Genomic DNA, 27,253 nt, shown 5'->3' with positions numbered 1-27,253 from the left:
ATCTGGAGACGTGTCAGGAAACACAAGATGTTTGCTTTTACCACGTCTCAATTGCAACCGATATCTAGTTTAGAAAATGCTATTCCGGATTTATCTTTGCAATCCTGGAAGCTTCATGGCATCCGCAATGTAGCATCAATTGTAAGTAAGGGTTATATTCAATCGTTTCCCAACCTAGTACTGCAGTATGGACTACCCAATGCAGATCACTACAAATACCTGCAAGTACGCCACTATCTCACTGCACAAACGACCTTCCCTTTGGGCCCAGAAAACCTGGCTGGAAACTGTTTGCCTCCAAGATAAGCCATTAAAAGGTATGATATCCTCCTTATATAGGTTGCTGCTTTCGCCATATTCAGAGTCAAAAAGTAATCACATGGTCAGATGGGAAACTAAACTTCAATTACAGATGGAGGTGGCTGATTGGGAAAGAGTCATTCAACGCGTTAAAAGGGCCACCAGATGTGGCAATCATCTGGAACAATATACCAAGCTCCTACTTAACTGGTACTTGACTCCGCATCAGTTAGCACATATCTATCCTACCACCTCTGCTCTTTGCTGGAGACAATGTGGAGCTGTTGGTACTTTACTGCATGTCTTTTGGGACTGCCCCAAGATTAAATCATTATGGCAGGATGTTGAGAGACTTCTTACCACCCAGCTGAATATCTCAGTTCTGCTCACCCCAGCTATGGCTCTGTTACATATTTTCCCATCACCTCTAGAACGTGGGGAAGAATTTATACTACATCACATGATGTTTGCAGTGAGGGCTTCCATAGCTAGGTTATGGAAGGCAAATACGGCACCAACTATGCATCAAGTGCTTAAAGATGCTCAATACAGCATGTCAATGGAGGAATTAATGGACTGTGATATTAAGCGAGCAACCCACAACACCGCTATTTGGAGAGTTTGGAGACGCACACAATTGCTTGACCTGTGTCGGCAAACCTTATCCGTTCCGGGATCATCAGTCCCATTGGCCTGATCTAACTGCACTGTGTAATACTATGTTGGTTTTTTATTTGAGCAATGTGATCTTGGGTTAAACTTGGGATGTGCCTTTTCTTCCTCTTTTTCCTTTTCTTTTTCTTTTTTCTCTTTGTTCTCTCTTCCCTTGCTCTCCTCCTCACTAACAACCCTTCTCCCTTCCCCAACAGTATACTTGGGAATTTGTAACGGAAACTGTATGCTACATGAGAATATGCTGTATACCTGATCTGCTTTACTTTTCTCTTTGGAAAATAATAAAGAATATTTGGAAATTAATAAAAATTATAAATACAAAAAAATCTTACCAAACTGGAATATATATATATATATATATATATATATATATATATATATATATATATATATATATATATATATATATATATATATATATATATATAAGTAAATATTGCGCTTTTACATCTCTTGCCTTGAACCACAATTTAATGATGGTCTGTGTGCTGCCTCAGAGATCACCTGACTAGAAATACTGCAACTCTAACTGTAACAGGAAGAAGTGTTGAAGCAAAAGACAGAACTCTGTCTGTTAATTGGCTCATGTGACCTAACAAGTATGGTTGTTGGTATGTTTGTGTGCACACTGAATCCTACAATCCCAGGGGGTGGCCCTTATTTTTTAAAATGGCAATTTTCTATTTAGGATTAACCAATGGCACATACTACTAGAAAAGTATATTATTATGAAAATGGTTTATTAACGTGAAGCAGGGTTTTACATATGAGCTGTTTTATGCTATATCTTTCTATAGAGACCTACATTATTTGGGGGGTATAGTTTTCCTTTAAAGGAACAGTTCAGTGTAAAAATAAAAACTTGCTATATAGACAGACTGTGCAAAATAAAAAAAAATTCTAAATTAGTTAGTTAGCCAAAAATGTAATGAATGAAGGCTGGAGTGACTGGATGTCTAACATAATAGCCAGAACACTACTTCCTTTACAGCTGTCTTGGTTTCCACTGATTGGTTACCAGGCAGTAACCAATTAGTGACTCGAGGGGGGCCACATGGATCATAACTGTTGCTTTTGAATCTGAACTGAATGCTGAGGATCAATTGCAAACTCACTGAACAGTTATGTCCCATATGGCCCCCCTTAAAGTCGCTGGCTGATTCAGAGTTAGAGAGCTGAAAAGCAGGAAGTAGTGTTCTGTTATGTCATCCAGTTACTCCAGCCACTCTATAATGTAATGTATTCTGTAATACATTGTCTCTCATACTGTATGTCCCATATGCCATACCATATATTTAGAGTTACATCATTTATTGACACATACTGTATTCCCCATGGCTAAGAGCGCTGCCTAGCAGTAGGCTAATAACTATAACTATAGGCTAATAACTAATAACAAAGGCTAATAACTATAAGATCTTATTATAAGGTTGCCCTCTAGTGAACATATATGGCACTGTTACACAAAGCACAGGCGGTTCTGCCTCCAGAAATCCTCTCAAATTTCACTGAACCAGAAATCCTTAGTGTTACTTACCAGACTTCTGCTCTGTTCTACTGGGCCGTACATCCTCTTCACAAAATCATACACACTACAGTTGGACATTGTGGTTCCCAAACGCTAGCACATTCTACAAACTAGTGTTTGTGCTGCTAGTGATTGCCAGTGGTTACGACATTGCTGCCTCATTAACCGAAGAAAACAAAAGAAAAGTTGCAGTTGCCAGTGCAAGGCCTGTCTTTACAGGTGGTAAGACCTATGGGCTTATTTAAGAACATAAGCACACGTGTGAGCACAAAATTGTGTAAAAACAAAAGTGCATGCTCCTTACATCTTGTGCCTCGCACCAATGCACTTGCTCAGTCTGCTGATGAACTGTGCACAATTGTGGCCATGTTGAATAGTACATGGAACTCAGACCTAAGGAAGCCCAGGAACTGACACTCTATTTTGAATAGGTGCTGTCAGCATAATACCTTTGTGTGATCACATGCAACTGACTTTACACCTAATGAAATGTGTGCTAATGCCATTATTGATGCCCTGTTGTTCATCGATGTGCAGGAAGTGAAGCTTTGCACTAACAAAACGATTTGGGAAAACAGGTACTGCAACTTGCTAATGATTTACCAACACTGCCGTCTGGGGCAAATATAATCTCAGTGTGTGTGATAGACTCCTAACAGGGGGTAGGGGACTAAAACAGCCTTGCCATAAGAATTTGGTATGTCGCAAAGCAATTCACTAAATCAAGGCAGACTATTGAACAGCTTCTAACAGGTGTAGCAGGGACAGACAGGAACACTGGTTGACAACTTAGAGTATCTCAGTTACACAATATAAATGAACTCTACTCAGAGGATGCTCTCATGTACACACAGCATTGCCCTCAAGACGCCTCAAGGACCCCTTTCATGGCGACAATTGTGCACAGAAGCACACGTGTGAGCACAAAATTGTGTTGCATGTGCATAAAAACAAAAGTGCATGCTCCTTACATCTTGTGCCTCGCACCAATGCACTGGTTCAGTCTGCTGATGAACTGTGCACAATTGTGGCCATGTTGAATCGTACATGGAACTCAGGCCTAAGGAAGCCCAGGAACTGGCACTCTATTTTGAATAGGTGCTGTCAGCATAATACCTTTGTGTGATCACATGCAACTGACTTTACACCTAATGAAATGTGTGCTAATGCCATTATTGATGCCCTGTTCATCGATGTGCAGGAAGTGAAGCTTTGCACTAACAAAACGATTTGGCAAAACAGGTACTGCAACTTGCTAATGATTTACCAACACTGCCGTCTGGGGCAAATATAATCTCAGTGTGTGTGATAGACTCCTAACAGGGGGTAGGGGACTAAAACAGCCTTGCCATAAGAATTTGGTATGTCACAAAGCAATTCACTAAATCAAGGCAGACTATTGAACAGCTTCTAACAGGTGTAGCAGGGACAGACAGGAACACTGGTTGACAACTTAGAGTATCTCAGTTATACAATATAAATGAACACTACTCAGAGGATGCTCTCATGTACACACAGCATTGCCCTCGAGATGCCTCAAGGACCCCTGTCACGAAGAAGTGCACTAGCAGAGTTAACTGTTAGGGGGACTTTCTCTCCCAATAAAGCTGTCCCCCTTTTTCTAAGCAGTGCCCAGCAAACAGTGGACAAGCTTCTTCCCAGCTGTGTCATTACAGCTCTAGTAGGCATCCCCTAACCTACAACTGAACGCACCTATTCCTGGCACACAATTGCCCAGGGGTTCTCTCCCAATATACTCAATACACCTTGGGACAACAGCCTGTCCTAGCTAGCTGGCCTGTGCTAATAGCAGTCTCCTTACTCGCTTCCTAGCCCTCACATGGTACAGCTTCCAACCTGGCCAGATATTGATTTTACTAAATATGAGGGTTGCCCTGTAAGGACCCCCTTTGTTAAACACACCGTTCCTGTTCCTTCCCCTCTTGTCATTAGGGTCATGAGGGTGGTTTCTGACTTTTAGATGGGACCTACATTTTTTTTATCAGGGGTCTGGAATAAATTATATCACTGACCAGGGGAAAGGGAGCGTTAATTTGTAGGACCTACTGATTAGTTTGTGCCATTGCTGTTGATTCTACAGTTCTTGGGGCCCTTTTCAGCCTCTGTGTACTTGAAATTCCAGGGCCTAGTTTGAATCCCAGTCCAGACCTGACTGCCGCTAATATCCAGCAAAAAACAGCAGCAATCAAAACATCCCTTCAGCGTTTAAACACTTGTAATGTTATTAAATGGAAAGTGTCCTGGCTAATGCACATAGTGGGGCGACAGGTGGACTTCTGTAAGAAAACACTCAAACAAGTTGCTGGATGAAATTGAAATTCTCTGTGTACCATATGAATGCAACACACAGCACTGCAAGATCAAAAGGACCTAGTACTGGAAATGCTTAATCAGGCTTTGGTTGCCCTTAAAGGAGTTGTTCACCTTTAAATTAACTTTTAGTTTACTTTTTTGATTTTCTGAGACGATTTGCGGTTGTTTTTCATTTTTTATTATTTGTCGCTTTTGAGTTATTTAGCTTTTTATTCAGCAGCTCTCAAGTTTGCAATTCCAGCAATCTGGTTGCTAGGATGCAAATAATCCTAGAGACTGGAATATGAATAGGAGAGGACTGAATAGAAAGATGAGTAATAAAAAGTAGCAATAACAATATATTTGTAGCCTTTAGGAGCGTTTGCTGTTTAAATGGGGTCACTGACCCCTATTTTAAAGCTGGAGCGAGTCAGAAGAATGCAATTGATTTAAAGGGATGTCATGGGAAAACATGTTTTTTTCAAAACGCATCAGTTAATAGTGCTGGTCCAGCAGACTTCTGCACTGAAATCCATTTATCAAAAGAGCAAACAGATTTTTTTATATTCAATTTTGAAATATGACATGGGGCTAGACATATTGTCAGTTTATTTGTATTCTTTTTTGTTCTGACAAGCGAGTGTCAGACAGCGCAGGTTACAGTCCTCTATATTTCCCTTACCCCGAGGAGCCCAGTACATTCTGTTCTGTGAGGCTGAGCTTAGCGTGAGGATGGATGTGATTTGTAAGCAGTCGTCACTTTCTGGAGCTGCCACAGGGTTTAGCACTCAGCTACTGGAAGGCTCAGGCCTGGCTTGTTGCCCAGAAGTGTCTACAACAGGAATTACTTTCTTACTGTTTACAAAATTTTTTCTCCTTTCTTAGCAGCACAGTTCATGTGCTGCCGAATCTGTCAGTTACAATGCAGAAAACATGATATGAGTACGAAATGTTTAAGTCAGTGGCCAACAGGGAGATTTGTCAACCACGATTCTTTATACACGACTGCGGGCGCCAAATCTCCCGAAAATGCATCCCCATTGGAAATAACTGAAATCGCTGGCAGTAAAACCAACAAATCTTAAAGTCGCGCAAAGTTTTCTCCCGAGGCAACTTCAGGTGACTTCAGAAGAACAAAGCGTTGCATTGGTTTTACTACCGGCAATTTCAGTTATTTCGAATGGGGACGCATTTTTGAGAGATTTGCGCGCAGTCATGCATTTTCATTGCTGGTGACAAATCTCCCTGTTGGCCACTGATCTTAGCATTTAGGGGGTTATTTATCAAAGGTCGAATGTGAGAATTTTTTATACCTTGAATCCACTCGAATGAACTCACAACTCGAATGGTATCTCATTTAAGAAAAAACTCAAATGGAAAAAACTCGATTCTGTGAGTTTGAGTTGCGAAACCCGAAAACTCGAATTGAAACTCGTTTGAAATTTTCAAGTTTTCTGGGCAAAACCCTCAGAAAAAACTCGAACATCATGAAGGCTACTAACATCTTCAAATAGTTCAAGGGACCTCTGCCATTGACTCCTACAAGCAAGACCTCAACAGATTTTAGTTGATGTATATTCAGATTCAAGCTATTTCTAGGATCAGGATATAATAAAACTCTAACAATTTGAGTTGTTTCCAAAAACTGTTTTTTTTAACCTGAAAAAATGAGTTTTGAACAAAAAAACTCAAATTTTCATGGAAAACACAACTTGAACCTTAAAGGAAAACTATACCTTCTGAACAATGTAGGTCTCTATAAAAAGATATAGCATAAAACAGCTCATATGTAAAACCCTGCTTCATGTAAATATGTGCCATTGGGTAATCCTAAATAGAAAATTGCCATTTTAAAAAATAAGGGCCGCCCCCTGGGATTGTAGGATTCACGGTGCACACAAACAAAGCAAACAAACTATACATGTTAGGTCACATGAGCCACTTCTTCCTCTGTGTGTCTATGTTATACAAATGTTAATACGGGTTTCGTCACTATTTGGTCATGTGCTCCATGAGGGACAAGAACAAAGAAACTTTCGTCTTTTTTCAAACCCAGCTTAACTATGCAAGAAAGATCTACAGCTTTGTGCCCACCTGGAGTCCCTGATCCTTCAATGCCAGGCCATCTAACCATAGTGTTCTAGTCCAACCCTCTACGTCAATGTCTGAATTCCTGGTATTTAATTTAATTTAAAGGTGACTATGCATGGGCATATATTGCTTGCAATGTCAGCCACCAATCAGCCTGGGAACCATAAATTACAAATGTAAGAAAAAAATGCTAAAATGTATGTAAAATGAAATGTTGTTCACCTTTGAGTTAACTAGTATGATATAGCAAGTGATATTCTGAGACAATTTGCCATAGGTTTTCACGTTTTATCATTTGTGGTTTTTGAGGTATTTTTAGCTTTTTATTCGGCAGCTCTCCGGTTTGCAATTTCCAAATAACCCCAGCAGCCATGCATTGATTTGAATAACAGACTGGAATATTAATAGGACAGGCCTGGATAGAAAGGTGAGTAATAAAAAGTAGCAATAACAATAAAGGTGTAGCCTCACAGTGCTTTTGTTTTTTAGATGGGGTTTTGTTTTTAGATGGGGTTTTTAGATCCCCATCTGAAGCTGGGAAAAACCTATAAGAATAAATAATGAAGACCAATTGAAAAGTTGCTTGGCCATTTTGTAACATAGTAAAGTTAACTTAAAGGTGAATCACCCCTTTAACACCTTGTAGCAATCACAAATGCACCCATACAGCCTGCTCTGATTAACTGCGCACAGTTGTGTGCACACTGCAATGTACAGGGCCTACGAATGCAAGGGAACAGTGGCGTAACTAGATATTACTGGGCGCCACAGCAAATTATTTTTCAGGCCCCCAAAATGTTTAGAGGTTGACTTGTTTCTCCAATATCTATTGAAATTGTATATGAATTAGGGCCTCGTGGGGCCCCTATACCTCCTGGGCCCCCCTGCAGCCGCAGGGTCTGCTTCCTCTATAGTTACGCCCCTGCAAGGGAACAACTGCCTTGAGCTGCTGTGAAAGTTCTGCCTTGAGCAACATGTTACAGTTTGAAGGGTTCCAGAGTTATCTGCTAGACCAATAAACATGCCATGTCTCTTTAGCAAAAAAGTCATTGCAATTGACCTTTGCACACTGAAATTGTCACGTTAGTGTCAGTTGTTTTCCTTTGACTAGCAGTCACAATAGCCCAAGGCTACTAATAAAGATGTTGCACTGCCTTTTTAAACATTTCAACGTTCATTAAAAAGAAAAGTGTACCCTACAGGCATAGTAAAAATAATTGAAGCCTTAACTGAATATGCCGCATTTTCATTACAGCTGCCATAAATGCTTATGCGCATATTAACTGTTTTCTTCAGTAAACATTTGATCAGCAGGCCTAATAAAGAGCTCCGTGCCTTGTGCTGTATTGGTGCAAAGAGAAAGGTGAGAATTGGGTGTAATAGGACGTGTAATGGACAAATTGTTCCTATAAAGCAGGGATAGTCAAGTAGTAGCTCTTTGATGGCACGCATGGCAGTTCTGAAAGTTTTGAGCTCTGTGGGCAGGTGAATAAATGCTTGAAATCACCTCCATTCACTTTTATGGCTATCGCCTTCACATCCGGTGCAATGACTTGTCAGGAAAACAGTGTGCTTGATCTCTGAATTTCTTACAACAAGCTTAAAGATACTAGGGGCAAATTCACTAAGATCCGAAGTTGCGCCAGCAACAGCTTCACCGCACTTCGCCAGGCTTAGTTTCGGCAGCGCTATGCAAATTCACTAAAAGTTCCTCTCAGGGAGGCGAACGGTAGCGAAGTTGCGCTAGCGTTAATTCGTCAAGCAAAACTAAGTTACACTAGCGATGCCTAATTTGCATACTGTGCCAAGTTAAAGTACAATGGACGTATATGTAGCAGCAAATACATTACACTACACAAGCCTGGGAAAGCTTCATAAAATAAAATACAGTTGTTATTTTGCCCTATACATGAGCCCACTGTATAGTTTAGGTGCCATATGTTAGGAAATGTAAGGGGGAAGGAGGGTACACCCAAAAAAATTTACGATCTTTTTCAGCCTATCACCTTTAAAAAAGGAAAAGTCGCCAGCGTTTTTTGGGACTTAGAAAAAATTTCAACTTTTTTTGAAGCAATCCGTATCTGCTCTATTGCACTTCACCTGGTCTGAGGATGGCGAAGGCAAGTCTGGCGCAAGAGGTAACGTTCAGTAAAATGCGCAAGTTAGTGAATTAGTGTAGTTACGTCCCTTCGCCATAGCGCAACTTCACCTGGCGTAAGGGTTCGAAGTAGTGCTAGTTCCTAGTTACAGATTTTATGCCAAAAACTCTTTTTTTCGTATTTTTGCCTGAAAACCGCAAAATCTTCGGATTATTCCATGAAACCCATCGCAGATCAGTATATGTTCGGGACTTCTCACATTTACTTCTACAGCAGGACTGAGTTGGAGTACTTTTTTATTCAGACTTTTAACACCCTCTGGGTTTAATAAATCCCAAAAAAATTGAGGGTTTTTTTTCCACTAAAAATTCCGATTTTATAGTAAAAAAAGAAAAGAAAATTCTTTGAGTTTTTGGCATTTGGACTTTAATAAATAACCCCCTTAGAGTTTTAGCACTTGCTAAATGATCCCTACTGTGTTTGTGTACCTAACCATAAGCGTTATCTTGTAGTTCCAGGACATCTAGGACTAGTAGATGAGTATTTAACCGGCTTGGCTGGAAAATCACCAGCTAAGGCTGCAGATTTACAGGCAAAGTGCTTGCTAGTGAATTTTTAATTTCCCATCCTTCTCAGGGGTGCTTCACCAATGAGGCGAGTTGAGGCTGTCGCCTCAGGCAGCAGCGCCCCACTAGGTACCAGGGGCAGCAAAAATGCTGCTCCTGGTACTTTAAGAGCGAATTTCCGGGGGAGGGGGGGCAGCAGCAACTGCTGCTGCCTCAGGCGGCGGAGGGGCCAGGATCGCCCCTGATCCTTCTGGCAATGGCTCATCCAGGTCCGCTCTAGATCCACAGCAGTTGCCAAACTTCCCCCCCCCCCCGGGCCAACTAGGCCCCATCTGGTGATTAAAAGTAAATAACATTGTTAGTTATTTTACCGAGCATTCTATTACATTCATTTTACCATTTTTTAAACTGCACCTTTTTTAATTAGAAGTGACGTGGAAATTTTGCATATTTCGCCATATGGCCGCCACCGATGCGGGATAAGCGTCTTTACGACCGACCTTTGCACAATCGCCCGATCATTCCGATTCCCATACGATTTGTGTTCATCAGGCATGACTGCAGCATGCCGGGTGTGGCGCCGGTTGGGATTGAGGAATACGGACCATTGAACAAAGGTGTACTTTACAAGCCATGCTAACATCACTGTGTCTGTGTGTATGTATATTACCGGGGGAAGTGCCTTTTGTCCTGGTGTCTTTTGTTTGCCTAGGGAAGTCTACCTTCGGGGGGAAGGTAGACTTCCCTTCCCCTCTTCTATGGACATGTGTCTGTGTGCTGGTTCCACCAATTGGTTCATAGCATAACATGCTCATTGATTGGATATATTGTAAGACCATCTTTTGTCTTTGGGTATAATAAACCACTGGCCATTGTAGAAGGGGTAGAATACTGGACCCCAGCTGAGAACGACTGCTGTGACGTTATTTCCGGGGGGATTGCGCAACATCACCACACGATACATCAAGGTTTCCGGATCGATTGTCCATTAAGACGAAAGATCATTCTTTTCTACGATAACAGAAGTAAAAATAATAATAATTAAATGTGGGTCCAGAGTTAAAAGATCAACGGGCCACACTCACTGCAGCAAGACGATGACTCAGATCCGAGGAGAGAAAAAACAAAGAGACGGCCAACCTCCAACAACTATCACTATACTACAACTCCCATAGGTTCATGAAATACCGGGAAGTCTGGACAAAATAACCTCTCTATACTGCCAAAAACCATTAACCAAGAAAACTAGCTTTGGTGCAGTAGTGTTAGTGCGAGTTACTTTCAGTGGTTTTAAAGTTCAGGGGGCCCAAAAATGATATTTGGCAAGGTTGCCAAATGAGCAGCTGTTTCCCCGATATGCCCACCAAAGGCAGGGCAATATTGGGCTAATCCAATCTTTTGGCCCTAGGGCCAAATGATCGGAGTACAATGATGGCAATTGGCGCCGGCTGGACGAGGGCCTGATCAACTAGCCGATCGCAAGGGAAAACCAATCTTGCCCGATCAATATCTGGCGATATTTGGCAAGATATCGATCGGGGAGGCCTGTCAGAATGCCCCATACACGGGCAGATAAGATGCTGAATTGGTCTAAAGGACCGATATTGGCAGTTTAACGGCAGAGACACCTGGAGATTCGGGGAGATTAGTCCCCCAGTAACAAAACACCTCTTCTTCGGGCGACTAATCTCCCCGCAATGCCTTCCCACTGGCTAGACTCTAAATCGCCGGTGGGAAGGCACTTGAAGCGCTTCATTTTTCCGAAGTCGTCTGGTTTCCTCGTGAGGCGACTTTGGAAAGCTAAGTGCACAGATTGCCATCCCGAAGACGATTTACATTCTAGCCGGCGAGAGGCAGTTCTGGGGGATTAGTCGCCTGAAGAAGAGATTTGACAATGGGCGACTAATCTCCCCGAATCTGAGCCCTTAACTCGCTCTCAGATAAGTGATAGGAGTTCTCCTCCTGCTCTGTTAGTTAGTCAGCTGGCTTCTGCTACATTGTTTCAGGAGTCAGAACTAGCAGTGTGCAGATCACAAACAGCCAGACTGATGCTGCTTTCAGGACAATGACTAGATAATCACCAGAGGTTTCCACACTGTAATATGTTCATTGCCATGTGACAGACATATGCTAAATTAATGCCACCATCAGTACATTCACTGTATAGCAATGCACGAGCGCTGAGCCCCATGGGTATGTTTGTTCCAGAATAACTGCGCTGTCATTGACTGCCCTGGAACTATACTGCCCTTAACATGAATGGCGGCACTTGTCTTCCCATTTGTGGGCGTGGCTATGCTGACCGTTCTCCGCAGTAGTTCCTAGTGGCGGAAGTGATGAGGATTACGTAACGTCGGCTCCGCCTCCTAGCCGAGAGTGGTCTGTTCGCAGTCAGGAGATTGTAGGAGGTTGTTCGGCCTCTGGCAACGGGACATGGAGGAGAGAACCGCAGCCAAGTCTGAGAGCAGTTTTGGGGATTAATCCAAGCAGCCGTCTATTGCCTCACCTTATCCGAATATTCAGCCGAGGGAAGCCATGGCCGCCTTGCTCGTACGAGGCTGTGTGCTGAGACCCACCTGGGCAACGGCTCGTGTCTGTGGCCGGGGAGAAGTCATGAAGGGTAAGTAGCACTTGTGTGTCATTATTTCTCATATTCCATTGTAATCCTATGGCAAGAGCAGTGCGTGTCTGGCCTGTATCTACTACTTGTCTTCCTCTATTTACTACTTGAACTATAACCCCAGCACCTTGATAGTTGCAGTTTAACAGCAGCAGACACGAGTTTAAAGTGACAGACCACCTTTCATTCAAGTTACAAAGGGGCATTTAATCAGCATCCTTTCAGCTAGCTTTAAGTTAAATTCAGCTTCCAATTAATTTAAAATTTTGTCTGGTTGTTGGGGGGGGGGGGTCACTGACTCTCGCAGCCAAAAATCACTTGTGCTGTGAGACTAACATTTTATTCTTGTTAATACTTTTATTCCGTATCTTTATTCCTTTCTATTCTTTTCCAGTCTCTCATTCAAAGCATGGGCTGGTTGCTAGGGTAATTTCAACCCTAGTAACCAGGTATCTGCTGGTGAAGCGCTGCCGAACAAAACCCTAAGTCATTAGAAACTGGGACTCTTGTATATTTGTGTCTGTGTTGATAAGACAAGGCTTCTTCTGTCATTGGGGAGGGGACCCAGGGGACAATTAAATGCCTTTATTATAATGAACCTGCTGGAGAGACAGAGATGGGTCTGTGATGTCACACACTTTTAAAGTGGCAGTACAGCTTTAAGCAGCACTAAGGGAGAATGGCCGCAAACCAGAGTGTACAGTTCTTTGATTAGGTTTGGCATTTCCTTGTCCTTTAAAGGGGAACTATCATAAAAATTAAAATTTTAATAAAAGCTTCAGCATACTGAAATAAGAAATTTTCTCAATATATATCAATTAAAAATTCTGTACCATTTCTAAAACAATCAAGTTTATCTTCACTATTCCTCTCTCTGCTTCTCCTCATTCTGTCTTCATCAGCAGTTGGGTGTCAGTTAGATCCAATATATCTTATAGGGGGGCTCCTTTTGCCTAGAAGATGTATTAGAGCTCACTCTATTAAACTCACCAGACATCATGTCTCTCTACATGCAGGATTTCTGCAAAAGGCAGTTATTCTGTTAGATTTTGTTTGTAATGGAATCAGTTGAGTGAGCTCTAATACATCTGCTAGGAATGGAAGCCATAAGATAAATTGGATCATTCATCTGACACCCAACTGCTGCATGAAGAGAGAATGAAGAGAAACAGATGCTGAGAGAGGAATAGTGAAGATAAACTTGATTATTTCAGAAACAGTACAGAATATTTAATTGATCATATTTAGTATAAATTTTCTTATTTCAGTATGCTGCAGCTTATGATAATTTTTCATTTTCGTGAAAGCTCCCCTTTAAGCAAAACCTCTGCTAGATAACTTAAAGCTAAAGGCACTCTGGGTATATTGGCTGGCGCTGTACCCCGGCAGGAAACCTCATTGGTTAAAATGAATCTGTGTGTCACCACTTCCCATAAAGCTATTGGCAATGCTCTGTCTGAGGCAGGCGTATTTTATACGAGTGGTCACCCCTCAGAATTCCTTGTATTGGTGCTTCTCAGTGATAGTCTGCTTGTGGATGTTCCTTACGGGTACGGCGTGGTTGCTAGGGTAAATTGTACCCTGGCAACCAGATGGCTGAAATTGCAAACTGGAGAGTTCTTGAATAAAAAGCTAAATAACTCAAAAACCACAAATAATAAAAAATGAAAACCAATTGCAAATTGTCTCAGAAAACCTCTCTTTACATCATACTTAAATTTAACGCAAAGGTGAACCACCCTTTTAAGTTAACTTTCAGTCTGTTCTAGAATGGCTAATTCTAAGCAACTTTTCAACTGGTCTTTATTATTTATTTTTTTACAGTTTTTTATTTGCCTTCTAAAAGGGGAGCTCACATGAGAGGCTGGGTGACTGAAATGTTGTTGTAAAGGTATTTTGTTTGAAACCCTTTGCCAGGCCCAGTGACTGCCACTGGGATTTCTAGCAGTTTACATCATGTGACTTGACTTTATGGAACGTATATAATACTAACAGCTCTGCTGGAAATTTCTCAGTCAGTCTAACTCTGATAACAGCCCCTATTCTCACTTTTGGCCCCATGAATGATGGATCAGAAACTGCTACTCTAGGTCTAATTCCTGAAATCAGGAAGGGAGCATTGCTCGCCATATCTCTAATACAGGTATGGTATCCGCTATCTGGAAACCCGTTATCCAGAAAGTTCCGAATTACGGATAACAGCCCCTATTCTTACTTTTGCTACACTAGGTCTGATCCTTGAAATCAGGAAGAGGGCATTGCTCACCATATGTCTAATACAGGTATGGTATCCGTTATCTGGAAACCCGTTATCCAGAAAGGTCCGAATTACGGATAACAGCCCCTATTCTTACTTTTGGCCCCATGAATGATGGATCTGAAACTGCTATACTAGGTTTGATCCCTGAAATCAGGAAGGGGGCATTGCTCGCCATATCTCTAATACAGGTATGGGATCCTTTATCTGGAAACCCGTTATCCAGAAAGTTCCGAATTACGGAAAGGCCGCCTCCCGGAAAAAAACTTGAATATCAGGAAGGCTGCAAACAACTGAAAATTGATCCCTGGACCTCTCCCATTGACTGCAATTCGGCAAGTTTTAGGTAGCGTATAGTCGAATTAGAGTTTTTAAAAGGCCAGAGTATATAATAAATCTCGAAAATCAAATTCTGATTTTTTTTAAAAACTCTAATCGCATTTGAATATCTCCCTAGTCGAATCCCTTGACAGTTTTGACCATAAAAAAAAATCAAAAATTCGAATGTCGACCCTTGTTAAATCTGCCTCTCCATGTTATCAAAATAATCCAAATTTTTAAAGTGATTTCCTTTTTCTCTGTAATAATAAAACAGTAGCTTGTACTTGATCCAAACTAAGTTGTAATTAATCCTTATTGGAAGCAAAACCAGCCTTTTGGGTTTATATAAGGATTTTTTTGTAGATTTACGGCATGAAGATCCAAATTACAGAAAGATCCATTATCCGGAAAACCCCAGGTCCCCAACATTCTGGATAACAGGCCACTTGGCATTATCTGGGCTAACCAATACTTCTAAACAGCACAGCTAAAGATGTAGAAGGTCAACCAATATATAAATATAATATGTAACTTTGTTTTTGAAATAAAAGTTTCAAAAGCTGAATTTGTAAGTAAAAGCTGTAAAAGTCTGTTCTACGGGCTTTGAATAACACAAGGCCCATCCCTCCAGTAACAAAAGAAAAAGAAAAAAAGCTCAGAGGCTGCCAAGGTTGTAAGAGAGAGATTATTTAGCAGTGAAATTGTTCCTTTAGTTACTGCAAACACCAATCACCTTGGCAGGAGGAAGGAAAAAGTATTTTATGAAGTAACTAAAATAGGGGTGTTCACGGGAAACACGGGTTATATGAAGGAAATGGGAGGTGAAACCATTATTCTCTAGATTGCCTGTTGCTGTTTATACCATAGACAGAAACTAAATTGGTAACAAGGTGTGTAGTTGTAGCACAAAGCCAATAATAAATGTGAGTCAGCCATGCTTTATAGAGCCACTGGCTTTACTAAAGCAAGAAGGTTATTATGCCCTTTAAACAGTAATACCGGACAGGCTGCTTTGTGGTCCCCATGCTGAAGAAACACATACACCATACAAAATATGTGATGCCAACATCCTCCAACATAAATTGAGGGGTGAAAAAATGCTGGGGAGCCTGGGCCGAGAAACCGAGAGAAAAATATTATTGAAAACATTGAATGAAGGGTTCATGAGCTTTGTGTAATGTACTTTTTTTTTTGTAAATTAATTGTCTTCTTCTAACTCTTTCAAGCTTTCAAATGGGGGTCACTGACCACATCAATAAAACGCTCTGTAAGGCTACAAATGTATTGTTATTGCTACTTTTTAATATTCATCTTTCTATTCGGGGCCTTTCCTATTCATATTCCAGTCTCTTGCTCAAATCAATGCATGGTTGCTAGGGTAATTTGCACCCTAGCAACCAAATTGTTGGAATTACAAACTGGAGAGCTGCTGAATAAAAAGCTAAATAACTAGGGATACATTGAATCCAGGATTCAATTTTGCCTAATCTTTCTGCCCGGCTGAACCAAATCCTAATTTGCATATGCAAATTAGGGGCGGGGAGGGAAATCACATGACTTTTTGTCACAAAACAAGGAAGTAAAAAATGTTTTCTCCTTCACACATATAATTTGCATATGAAAACTAGGATTCGGTTCAGTATTCGGACGAATCTTTTGCTAAGGATTCAGGGGTTCGGCCGAATCTAAAATAGTGGATCCAGTGCATCCCTATAAATAACCCATCATACCAAACGTTAACTCAAACGTGAACAACCATCAGGGATTCTGCTCAGCAGGGACAAAGATAAGAATTGTATCAACTAAGGGGCAGAATTATCAAGGGTCGAAGTGAAAATTTGAATTTTTAAATTCGAATTTCGAGCTATTTTTAGTGTACTTCGACTATCGAATAGTCCAAAATTCGATTTCAATTTGAAAAAAATTAGACTATTCTAATATTGAAATTTATCATGTACTGATTCTTTAAAGCTTTGACTTCGACCATTCGCCATCTACAACCTGCTGAATTGCTGTTTTAGCCTTTGGGGACCTCCTATAACCTATTTGGAGTCATTTGGTGGACTTTGAAATATGTAAGTTTTTTGGGGCAAATCCTTCGATTCGAGTTCGATCGAATGCGGTAAAACTTTGATTTGAATACAGTCTATTCACCCAAAGTTAAAACTTCGACTTTTTTTTTTTATTTCGAATTTCAAGTGTAGAGAGTCTGCGACCCCCCCATTCCTTCCTCAGCTGATTTAGAAAGGCAGCTGTTTGGAAGATCAGTAATAAATAAAAATTAATAAATAAAAGCAATTGAAAAGTGTCTTTATTTATGGTGAACAACAAGGTGAACGACCTTTAATTGATAATAAAGATGGGTTTCAAGTCATTCATGGCTTGCTACATACAAAGGATCAAAACCTCTTTTATACAAAATAGGAACAGGATATCTGAAATTTAAAGGGCATGTAAAGTCTAAAATAGAATAAGGCTAGAAATGCTGTATTTTGTATACTAAATATAAACATTAACTTACTGCACCACACGCATAATCAAACAAATAATTTATCCTTTAAATTTGGCTACAGGGGGTCACCAGGGGGGCTATACATCTTTGCAAGACTAAGACTGTGCACATGCTCAGTGTGGTCTGGGCTGCTTAGGGATCGTCATAAACAAAGCTGCTTGAGTTCTGCATGGCTGGGAAGTAAGGTGGGGGCTCCCCCTGCTGTTCATAAGTATGATTGTTTCCCTGCTCAGCAGTTAGGGACCGTCTGACAATTCCTATCCACAGCAGTAAATGAAGGGAGAATTTCACTGCATACAGTCAGGTTTCTTATAAAAACTGTACACATTTTTTAATTAAAGTATATTGGATATAGGTTTCTTTTTCATTAAAGAAAGTAAAAATGGGATTTTATTTTTTTGCCTTTACATGCCCTTTAACAAAAGATACATACAATAATGCTACTAATGTTTGGAGATCTGCACTGATAAAATTGTACGAAATGGTTTTCGGTGTGTGTGCGCTTGCCTAAGGATCTGATATCTTTGTACAGTGGATGCCATTCATTTGTCAGGTTTAAACATGTTATGTGCTGATGCCTCATGTCTGCCAGTGCACGTCATACTTACACACGTGTCGTTCTTGTATGGGATTGGTTCATTTAACCCTTTGACTGATTGGTCAGATGCCATAAGGGACCCGCCCGTGTATGGCTGCCTAAATTCTCAAGTTTCAAAAATTAAAACATTTACCCTATGTCATTATGAGAGGATAATAAGAAACTATTATGGCTGATGTGAATGGTGAACACTCTCTGTAATGTGCTGTAGAAAATATTGGTTTCATTTAAATTAAGAATAACAATTATAAATGCATCAGATGGTATGGGTGAGTGCAAGGCCCCCCGCTGCCGATTCTTTGGTAAAATTTTAACCTAACCCCTTGTTTTCATGTGACTGGACAGTGGAACAGATTTGGGTTCAGCTATAATAATGTTAAATGCTTGCATTGGTATCTGTAAAAAAAATTATACACACTTTAAAGGAGCTGTTCACATTTGTGTTAATTTTTAGTATGACATACAACGTGTTATTCTGAGACAATTTGCAATTGGTTTTTATTTTTTATTATTTGTAATTTTTGGGTATGATGGGTTATTTATAAGGATGCACCGAATCCACTATTTTGGATTCGGCCGAACCCCCAAATCCTTAGTGAAAGATTCGGCCGAATACCAAACTGAATCCTAGTTTTCAAATTAGGGGTGGGAAGGGGAGAACATTTTTTACTTCCTTGTTTTGTGACAAAAAGTCACGTGATTTCCCTCCCACCCCTAATTTGCATATGCAAATTAGGATTCGGATTTGGTTTGGCCGGGCAGAAGGATTCGGCCGAATCGAATCCTGGATTTGGTGTATCCCTAGTTAATTAGCTTTTTATTCAGCAGCTCTCCAGTTTGCAGTTTCAGCAATCTGGTTGCTAGGGTCCAAATTACCCTAGCAATCATGCACTGATTTGAATAAGAGACTAGAATATGAATAGGAGAGGCCTGAATAGAAAGATCAGTAATCAAAAGTAGCAATTACAATATATTTTGCTTATAGATGGAGTCAGTGACCCTTATTTGAAAGTTGGAAAGAGTCATAGGAAGCAAATCTTGGATTTGGTTCCGCCGAGCAGAAGGATTCGGCCAAATCCTGCTGAAAAAGGCCATTCTATAACATACTAAAAGTTAACTTAAAGGTGAACCACCCCTCCCCCCGTTAATATCTGTTTGGTGCACTATAAAGCAATATCGAAACACAGTACTGACATTTCCACCAAATCATTTGATTTTGATTGGAGTCTTGCTTTTTTTTTTGTGTTGCAGGTAATTTCGCTGAATCTTTCTGCCAAGGCTGCACCTCACTTCGTTTATTAAATTACAGGTAAGAAATGTCAATATTCATATTATGGAAAACATACTGGCATAGGTTGTTATACACGGGCAATCTTCCCAATCCCAAATTAATAGTGCTGCTCCAGCAGAATTCTGCACTGAAATCCTTTTTTCAAAAGAGCAGACAGATTTTTTTTTTATATTGAATTTTGAAATCTGACATGGGGCTAGACATATTGTCAGTTTCCCAGCTGCCCCCAGTTATGTGGCTTGTGCTCTGATAAACTTCAGTCGCTTTTTACTGCCGTACTGCAAGTTGGTGTGATATCACTCCCTCCCCCCCCGAGCAGCCTAACAACAGAACAATGGAAGGTAACCAGATAGCAGCTCCCTAACACAAGATAACAGCTGCCTGGTAGATCTAAGAACATCACTCAATAGTAAAATCCAGGTCCCACTGAGACACATTTAGTTACATTGAGTAGGAGAAACAACAGCCTTCCAGAAAGCAGTTCCATCCTAAAGTGCTGGCTCTTTCTGAAAGCACATGACCAGGCAAAATGACCTGAGATGCACCTACACACCAATATTACAACTTAATATACACTTTTATATTTAATTTTGAAATCTGACATGGGGCTAGACATATTGTCAGTTTCCCAGCTGCCCCCCAGTCATGTGACTTGTGCTCCGATAAATTCAGTCACTCTTTACTGCTGTACTGCAAGTTGGAGTAAAAATCACCCCTATCTCTTTCCCCTGCAGCAGCCTAACAACTGAACAATGGGAATTTAGCCAGATAGCAGCTCCCTAAAACAAGATAACAGCTGCCTGGTTAGTCAAAGAACAGCACTCAATAGTAAAATCCAGGTCTCACTGAGACACATTCAGTTACATTGAGTAGGAGAAACAACAGCCTGCCAGAAAGCAGTTTCATCCTAAAGTGCTGGCTCTTTCTGAAAGCACATGACCAGGCAAAATGACCTGAGATGCACCTGCACACCATTATTTCAACTAAAAAATACACTTGCTGGTTCAGGGATGAGGTTTTACATGGTGGAGTGAATTATTTGCAGTGTAATTTAGAAATAAAACAACATCATATAAATCATGACAGAATCCCTTTAAGGTCTTCTAATGTGATGGGATTGAATATGCGTATCTTGAGAGCACTGGGCAGGGATTGGTAAGACCGTGCTGGGTACCATTCTGATTTGATATGTAGAACTCTATGGGATGCCATATTTGGTACTCAGGCAGTGGCTATAACATTCCCGAGATTCACTTATGATTATACATTCAATAATTATGTGTTTGTTAAATGTTTGTGCATCCAGATGGTATTTACAGAGGAGTTACTAGAAGTTACATTTTGGGCCCCTAAATCTTTTCTTTTTGGGTGGGGTAATATATAAACATAGATTAAAACTGCTTACCAGACAGTGGCCCTATACGTACCTCCTGGGTTCCACAGTATTTACAGGATCTGCTTCTTTTACAGTTACACCCCTGCTTAACTAGGTTTCCGTACTACTAGTTATAACCAGTCCCCATTTAAACACAATAAAACCTATTTTAGGCAACTACAAATAGCAGCTGCTAATCCTCCCAAATGCCTTGAGCAGACTGTGCCCTTATACGTGACTCATAGCAATGGGATATATGGCGTAGCCTTATTAAAGGAGACATATTGTGTAAAAAGAAAAACCTGCCAGTGCATTATACTGCTCTAATAGTTATGTGGGGGTCGGGATTTCCCCGACCTTCCACCCACCCTCCCGAGCCAGACTTCCCTGTTCCTTTTGCAGATCCGGCGCCCCGCCAATGACATCGCAAAAGGGGCGGGGCTAGCAAGCACAGCGTCTATAAAAGAAGAACCCAGAAGCCGGCATTTGACAGTGGCGGGCAGGGAGGGGAGCTCCATCGGCACACAGGTCCCATGGTTATCAGGCCGGCCCGCACATCACTATCCTCTAATTATAGAAGGAAAGTGCTTAAAAAATGTGTTTTATTAAAAATTGTCGGCCAGCAGTACTCGGCACTGTAGGACAGGAACCAATCAGCAGCTAGGCTGACCTGATGGGGAACTGAAGCCTGTCTTTGCTTGTGTGACTGCAGGGCTGTGATTGGCTGTCTTTGCTTCTGGCAGTGACCCTTAGGACATGCCCACCCGTCGTTTGAAATAGGGACCAGAGAACATCTATGGGGAGCTCAAATAAAGGGGATCATTTTGAAGACCATATTCATTTACAGCTAAAAGTAAAACCAGCACCATACAGTATACACGATTGCCTACAAAATTAGAGGTTTTCAATTATCCTATATGTCTCCTTTAAGAACATTATGGACAGCTCTGGGACAAATCCCTTATTTGAAACACAGACATGGACTGTTACAGGTCTATGGAGATCTCCAATAATGGGAGCATTTCTTTTTATTCCTAGGTAAAACCAGCACTGTTTATTATTCGTTATTGCCTACAAAATTAGGGTTTTTATGCATATCCTATATGTCTCATTTAAGATTACAAGTCCTCAGTTACTGGATTAAACTAAGGAATTATTGAAATAGATTTGAGCACATGCTGATTAGATTCCTGCTGATAATTTCTCTCCATATTCTTTCTTTTTTTTTTCCCATTAGAAATGCTTGTTTTAGAAGTTGCACTGCTGCCCATCCAGTTTATGTCGCCTCAAGTAGAGGGGACAATGGACTTCTATGGACTGACAGATCTGAAAGACGGTACTATACATCCCCCAGTTCTCCAACTTCATGGACAACACTTAAAACGGGACCATGGGACCTACCAGTCCGCAATTTGCACTTGTCGCGACCACTTTTTGATGACTCTGTGGTAGAAAAGTCACTGAAGTCGTTAAAGGATAAAAATAAAAAGCTGGAAGAAGGAGGCCCCGTGTACGTCAGCGAAGTGGAAACCGTAAAGAAATCTCTGGGACAGAAGGTCATAGATGAAGTAAAACACTATTATCATGGCTTCCGACTCTTGTGGATAGATACTAAAATAGCAGCGAGAATGCTGTGGCAGATTCTCAATGGGAATGCCATGTCACGAAGAGAGAGGCGACAGGTACGAACACATCGATTTTTATCATTAGCCAGAAAATTGGTTTTGGTGCTTTCTCCTATAAGGGCAGAGACACATACTCAGATTCGGGGAGATTAGTCGCCCGGTGACAAATCTCTTCTTCGGGGCGACTAATCTCCCATGATCCCAACTAAGATATAATTAATCCTTATTGGAAGCAGAACCAGCCTTTTGGGGTTATTAGATGTCAACTCGGTAACGTATAATATCCTTGTATTTTACAAGCTGGGGTACTTTATTCACTATATATTTGTCATCATATGGTTGTGCCCAACATAGGCTCTCATTGGCCTCTTGCACTTAATGGGTTCCCCCAGTAGCTCGTGACTAGGGATGGGCGAGTTTTTTCACCTTTTTTTGTCGAAGAAATGACACCCATAGACTTGTATGGCGGCATGCGTAAAAAAAATGGCGCCCATAGACTTTAATGGGCATCGGCGACATTTCAGCAGTTGTCATGATTTTTATGATGTACTTTTTATTTCTAAATTGCACTGTTTGCAAATAATTCACTCTACAATATAAAATGTAATTCCTGACCTGAACCAACAAAGTGTATCTTTTTGTAGTTGTAATATTGGTGTGTAGGTGCATCTCAGGTCATTTTGCCTGGTCATGTGCTTTCAGAAAGAGACAGCACTTTAGGATGGAACTGCTTTCTGGCAGGCTGTTGTTTCTCCTACTCAATGTAACTGAATGTGTCTCAGTGGGACCGGGATTTACTATTGAGTGCTGTTCTTAGATCTACCAGGCAGCTATATGACTCCAACTTGCAGTAAAGAGTGACTGAATTTTATGAGAGCACAAGTCACATGACTGGGGGCAACTCGGAAACTGACAATATGTGTAGCCCCATGTCAGATTCCCAAATTAAATATAAAAAAATCTTTTTGCTCTTTTGAGAAACCGATTTCAGTGCAGAATTCTGCTGGAGCAGCATTATTAACTGATGTGGTTTTTTTTCCCATGACCGTATCCCTTTAACTTGTCACATTTGTTCGGCAAATTCTTCTGTTGAGCTGCTATTCCCCAGTGTAGTTGTAGGGACCTTGTGTAGCACAGATAAGCCACTCAGACCATATTCTTCACTAAGTTTGTAACTCATTAACAAGCAGCAGACAGGGTTTTTTCTTTCCTTGCTAATGACCGTAAGTCTCGGACAGCTGCTCGTACTGTATTTATACCTGTATTTCATTGTGATTCAACAATCCTATTAGTATTTCCTACAGAACAGATAAAGCCTCTTACAGAAAAAATCAGTGATGTTTGGAACCCGTCTTCATCTGTTTAGTTAAAGCTCCACGTAGTTTATGTGGTAGTGATATTATTTGCAAAGACATTGGGAGACCCATTTATCAAAGGTTGAATTTTTTTAACTCTTGATAAATATAAACATACTAAAAATTAGATTGGGAGGTTATTTAATTAAAAAAATTGGAATATTTAAAACTCGAAACAAATTAGACTAACCTTGAATCGAGTTATTTCTCCGAAAAACTCAGATGTCAGGAAGGCTATTAACATCTTCAAATGGGTCACTGGACCTCTCCCATTGACTTCTACATGAAATAAACCCAATAGGCTGGTTTTGCTTCCAATAAGGATTAATTATATCTTAGTTTGGATTAAGTACAAGCTACTGTTTTATTATTACAGAGGAAAAGGAAATTGTTTTAAAAAATCTGTATTATTTGATTATAATGGGGTCTATGGGAGACAGCCTTTCTGTAATTTGGAGCTTTCTGGATAACGGGTTTCCGGATAGTGGATCCCATACCAGTAGTGTTCATCTTAAACCAAACCCATTGTAATGTCCAATATTTGGAAAGCTATAGGATATTTGTCTCAAATTTTGGGTGGCCAACAAAAACACACCCTAAACTGTAGCCACTTCATATAAAACTATATCTATACGTAGGGGGAAAATAGTGTAGTAAAGTAGTAAAGGAAAATCTCGCAAAAATGTTGTATTTGCCGTGACTTATTCACGAAAATGTTGGTAAAGGAGAATCTCGCAAAAATGTTGTATTTGCCGTGACTTATTCACGAAAATGTTGGTAAAGGAGAATCTCGCAAAAATGTTGTATTTGCGCTGACTTGTACACCTCTACCAGCAATTTTCCAAAAATTGAAATGAAAAGTAGGCGTGGCTATTTTTGTGTTGTATGTACAACCTTGAGAGTGTGTCAGACCTATGACATTTTTGCAGGCTCTTTTTCTGACAAAATGTCTCTGCCAGACTAAAAATGTCGGGGGAAAAAATGTTGAAAGGCTTATTTGGCTTCAGTCTGTATAGAGACATTTTTTTGCTACACAAATGACATTATTACAATAACGACAGTTTCTTATACCATGTCTACAGCGATTTTTTTTAAAATGTGCCAGCATTACGAAAAATCCATAAAACCATAAGATACCTGTGAATTTGTCACAAATATGACATTTTTACAATTTGGTGACGAGACATTCATTTACTTTTTTTTGCCTGGAGATTTCTAAAATAGACTATGGACATGGTTAGGGATGGGCGAATTTTTCTCTTGCCTAATTGGGGGACACAGGCACCGTGGGGATGAAGATCCTGCAGCTGGAGATGGACACTATGTTGCAAAATAAGACTCCTCCTCCTGCTCTGGGCTTCATCCCCTGCCTCCTCCTACAATCCTCAGTTTCTTTTAGTGTCCTCAGAAGGAGACGACACGCTTTTTCAAGTCTAGTGGCTGGAGCACTGATCAGGGCCTCAGGTCTAAGATCACGCCACACCAAGGGGCCACTGATTCACTCAAGCACCTCTCCAGCTACTTAATAACTGCCCTTTAGCCTTCCCGCTCTCCGGAGGTCTGCAGGCTGGCTCCTCACCCCCTACGCTGCTTTCCCGCTCTACGGAGGTCTGCATCAGCGATATACACCCACCCGGGTGTATAACAGCATAATAGCTCACATATACATATATATTTCACACCTGTGCATATATATATTTATATGCGTGTCTCTTATTCACAGGGGGCATCATTTACTGGGCACAACTCAGCTGGCTGATTTCTAGTAGGTGAGTAATTTCATTTATTCATTATACTCTGTCACCCTCGCTGTGGAATGCGACGCTTTTACTTTATGCGCCGCTCCTTTTTTCTGGCCTTTACCGCCATTCTCCTGGTGGAACGCATTGCGTTCCACCATCCTTCCCTCCCTGCCCCGCCCTCCCGCCATCTCTCTCCTTGCAGGACGCGCGCCTTTTTTCTCTGGTGGAACGCACTAGCGTTCCATCTCCCTTCCACCCCATGCGCTTCCTCTTCCGGTTCTTTTCCGCCAGACGCACCCGGACCTTCTCTCTGCACAGTCTGCTCCGGATTCCTCTGCGACCAGGTAGCACCCAGTTCTTCTAGGCACACGGAGAGCCGGTTCTAAATATATCTCCGCTCCTCCATTACGCACGCTGCCATTCCATTACTGCTGCGCGCTTCTTCCAACAGCGCATTGAATATCCCTCTTTTGCTGGGAGACTTAATATATACCTTTATTAGCCCATTGACGTATTCTGGCTTTCCCTTACATACACTGAGGTATCTGGTGTGTTGGGATCTGGGCTTGAGTCTGAGGCTCTGCACAAAATTGTACTTCCCTGGATATTATATATATACATATATATGGTATAGATAGATAGGGTACGTAATACATATTTATACCCCTTCTATACCTTCTGATTATGACTACGTGTATGTGGATGACTATGCTTACATATTATGACTGCTTACTAAGGGCTACTACATTACAGGGTAAATGGACCCCCTGGGCTACCATTCATACTTCTGTTGTTTTCTCCACAGACCACACCTGCCTGGAGAATTGCCCACAGCCATACCTCTGCTTCGGCTAGGAGGTCGATTCCCCTGCCTCATATTTAAAAAAAAAAAAAAAAGTTTTTACACTGTTTATTGGATCTTTTCCTATTACTCCTACAGTTTCCAATAAGGAGCAATATGGCTAACAAGACAGATGAGCCCAGGACCTCCAAGTCCTCAGCTCTAACTCACCCGCAGGTCTCCTTTTTAGCCTGCTTAAATTGTAAAACAAAATTTTCTTCAGCCTCGTCTGAATCTTTGTGTGGGGCCGCAGAAACTCCGAATTACCTCCTCTACCTCAGACTAGTACTTCGGACCCAGATCTCCTTAGGGCTTTTTCCGTCTCACTTGCAGGCATCCAACATTGGGCCCGCATCCCCGAGACCCTAGACAAGGTGCTCGAGCACTTATCCCAACCTTCTCATTCTCCCACCGCCCAGGGAAATCAAAACGCCCAATCCTTTCACCTCCGGACTCCCCCGGAGAACTTCTTCTCCATCTGAAGAGGAAGGTCAAGTCCCGTCAGACGAGGACTCCGACCATGAACTCCCTGATCCTTACATAGACACTCCCATAACTCAAGGGGAAGTGGAAGGCCTTATTCAAGCAGTACTTAACACGCTAAACATTGAGGAAGATTCTCCCTCTTTCGAGCCAGCAAAGAACATCTTTAAGCGTCACAAGAAAAGCTCATGCCTTTTTCCTGCATACGAACTGCTTGACGAAATCATCAAGTCCCAATGGAAAAACCCTGATCACAGAGTGCAACTTTCCAAACGTTTCACCCAGACATATCCTTTTCCTAAGGAATGCATTGATCTCTGGTCTTCACCTCCTGCGGTGGATCCTCCAGTTTCCAGATTATCCAGGAATACCACCATCCCTGTTCCCGACGCGGCCGCTTTCAAAGATCCCATCGACAAGCGCCTTGAAGGTTTTCTGCAAGTCCTCCTTTACCGCCTCGGGCTCGGCCTTCCGGCCCATCTTTGCTATCGCCTGGGTGGCTAAGGCCATGGAGGTCTGGGTGGAACAGGCGGCACAGCTCATAGGATCCGAAGATCCAACTTCCGACAACATCCTTTCCAAGATAGCAGACGCTACTACCTACATCGGGGATGCAGCACTCGACGCGGCAAGGATGGTGGCTCAAGCTTCCGCCCACTCC

General features: G+C 41.3%; 1 protein-coding gene across 2 annotated transcripts in view; it reads left to right on the top strand.

Moving 5' to 3' along the window:
• The first annotated feature begins 11,864 nt into the window (after nucleotides 1-11,864).
• The window catches only part of letm1.L (leucine zipper-EF-hand containing transmembrane protein 1 L homeolog), a 41,521-nt gene continuing 26,132 nt past the window's right edge, over nucleotides 11,865-27,253 (top strand). Inside the window, exons 1-3 of one of the 2 annotated variants that reach the window (XM_018227953.2) lie at nucleotides 11,865-12,192; nucleotides 19,132-19,189; nucleotides 21,784-22,228. In XM_018227953.2, the coding sequence (XP_018083442.1) occupies nucleotides 12,108-12,192; nucleotides 19,132-19,189; nucleotides 21,784-22,228 (588 nt within the window). In that variant the 5' untranslated portion in view covers nucleotides 11,865-12,107. The remainder of the gene's footprint in view (nucleotides 12,193-19,131; nucleotides 19,190-21,783; nucleotides 22,229-27,253) is intronic. The other variant, XM_018227962.2, reaches the window with a different exon arrangement.

Source organism: Xenopus laevis, chromosome 1L (genome assembly GCF_017654675.1).
Source record: "Xenopus laevis strain J_2021 chromosome 1L, Xenopus_laevis_v10.1, whole genome shotgun sequence".
NCBI classification, from domain to species: Eukaryota; Metazoa; Chordata; class Amphibia; order Anura; family Pipidae; genus Xenopus; species Xenopus laevis.
Note: the sequence above shows the minus strand (reverse complement) of the source record. Positions and strands in the feature narration are given on the sequence as shown.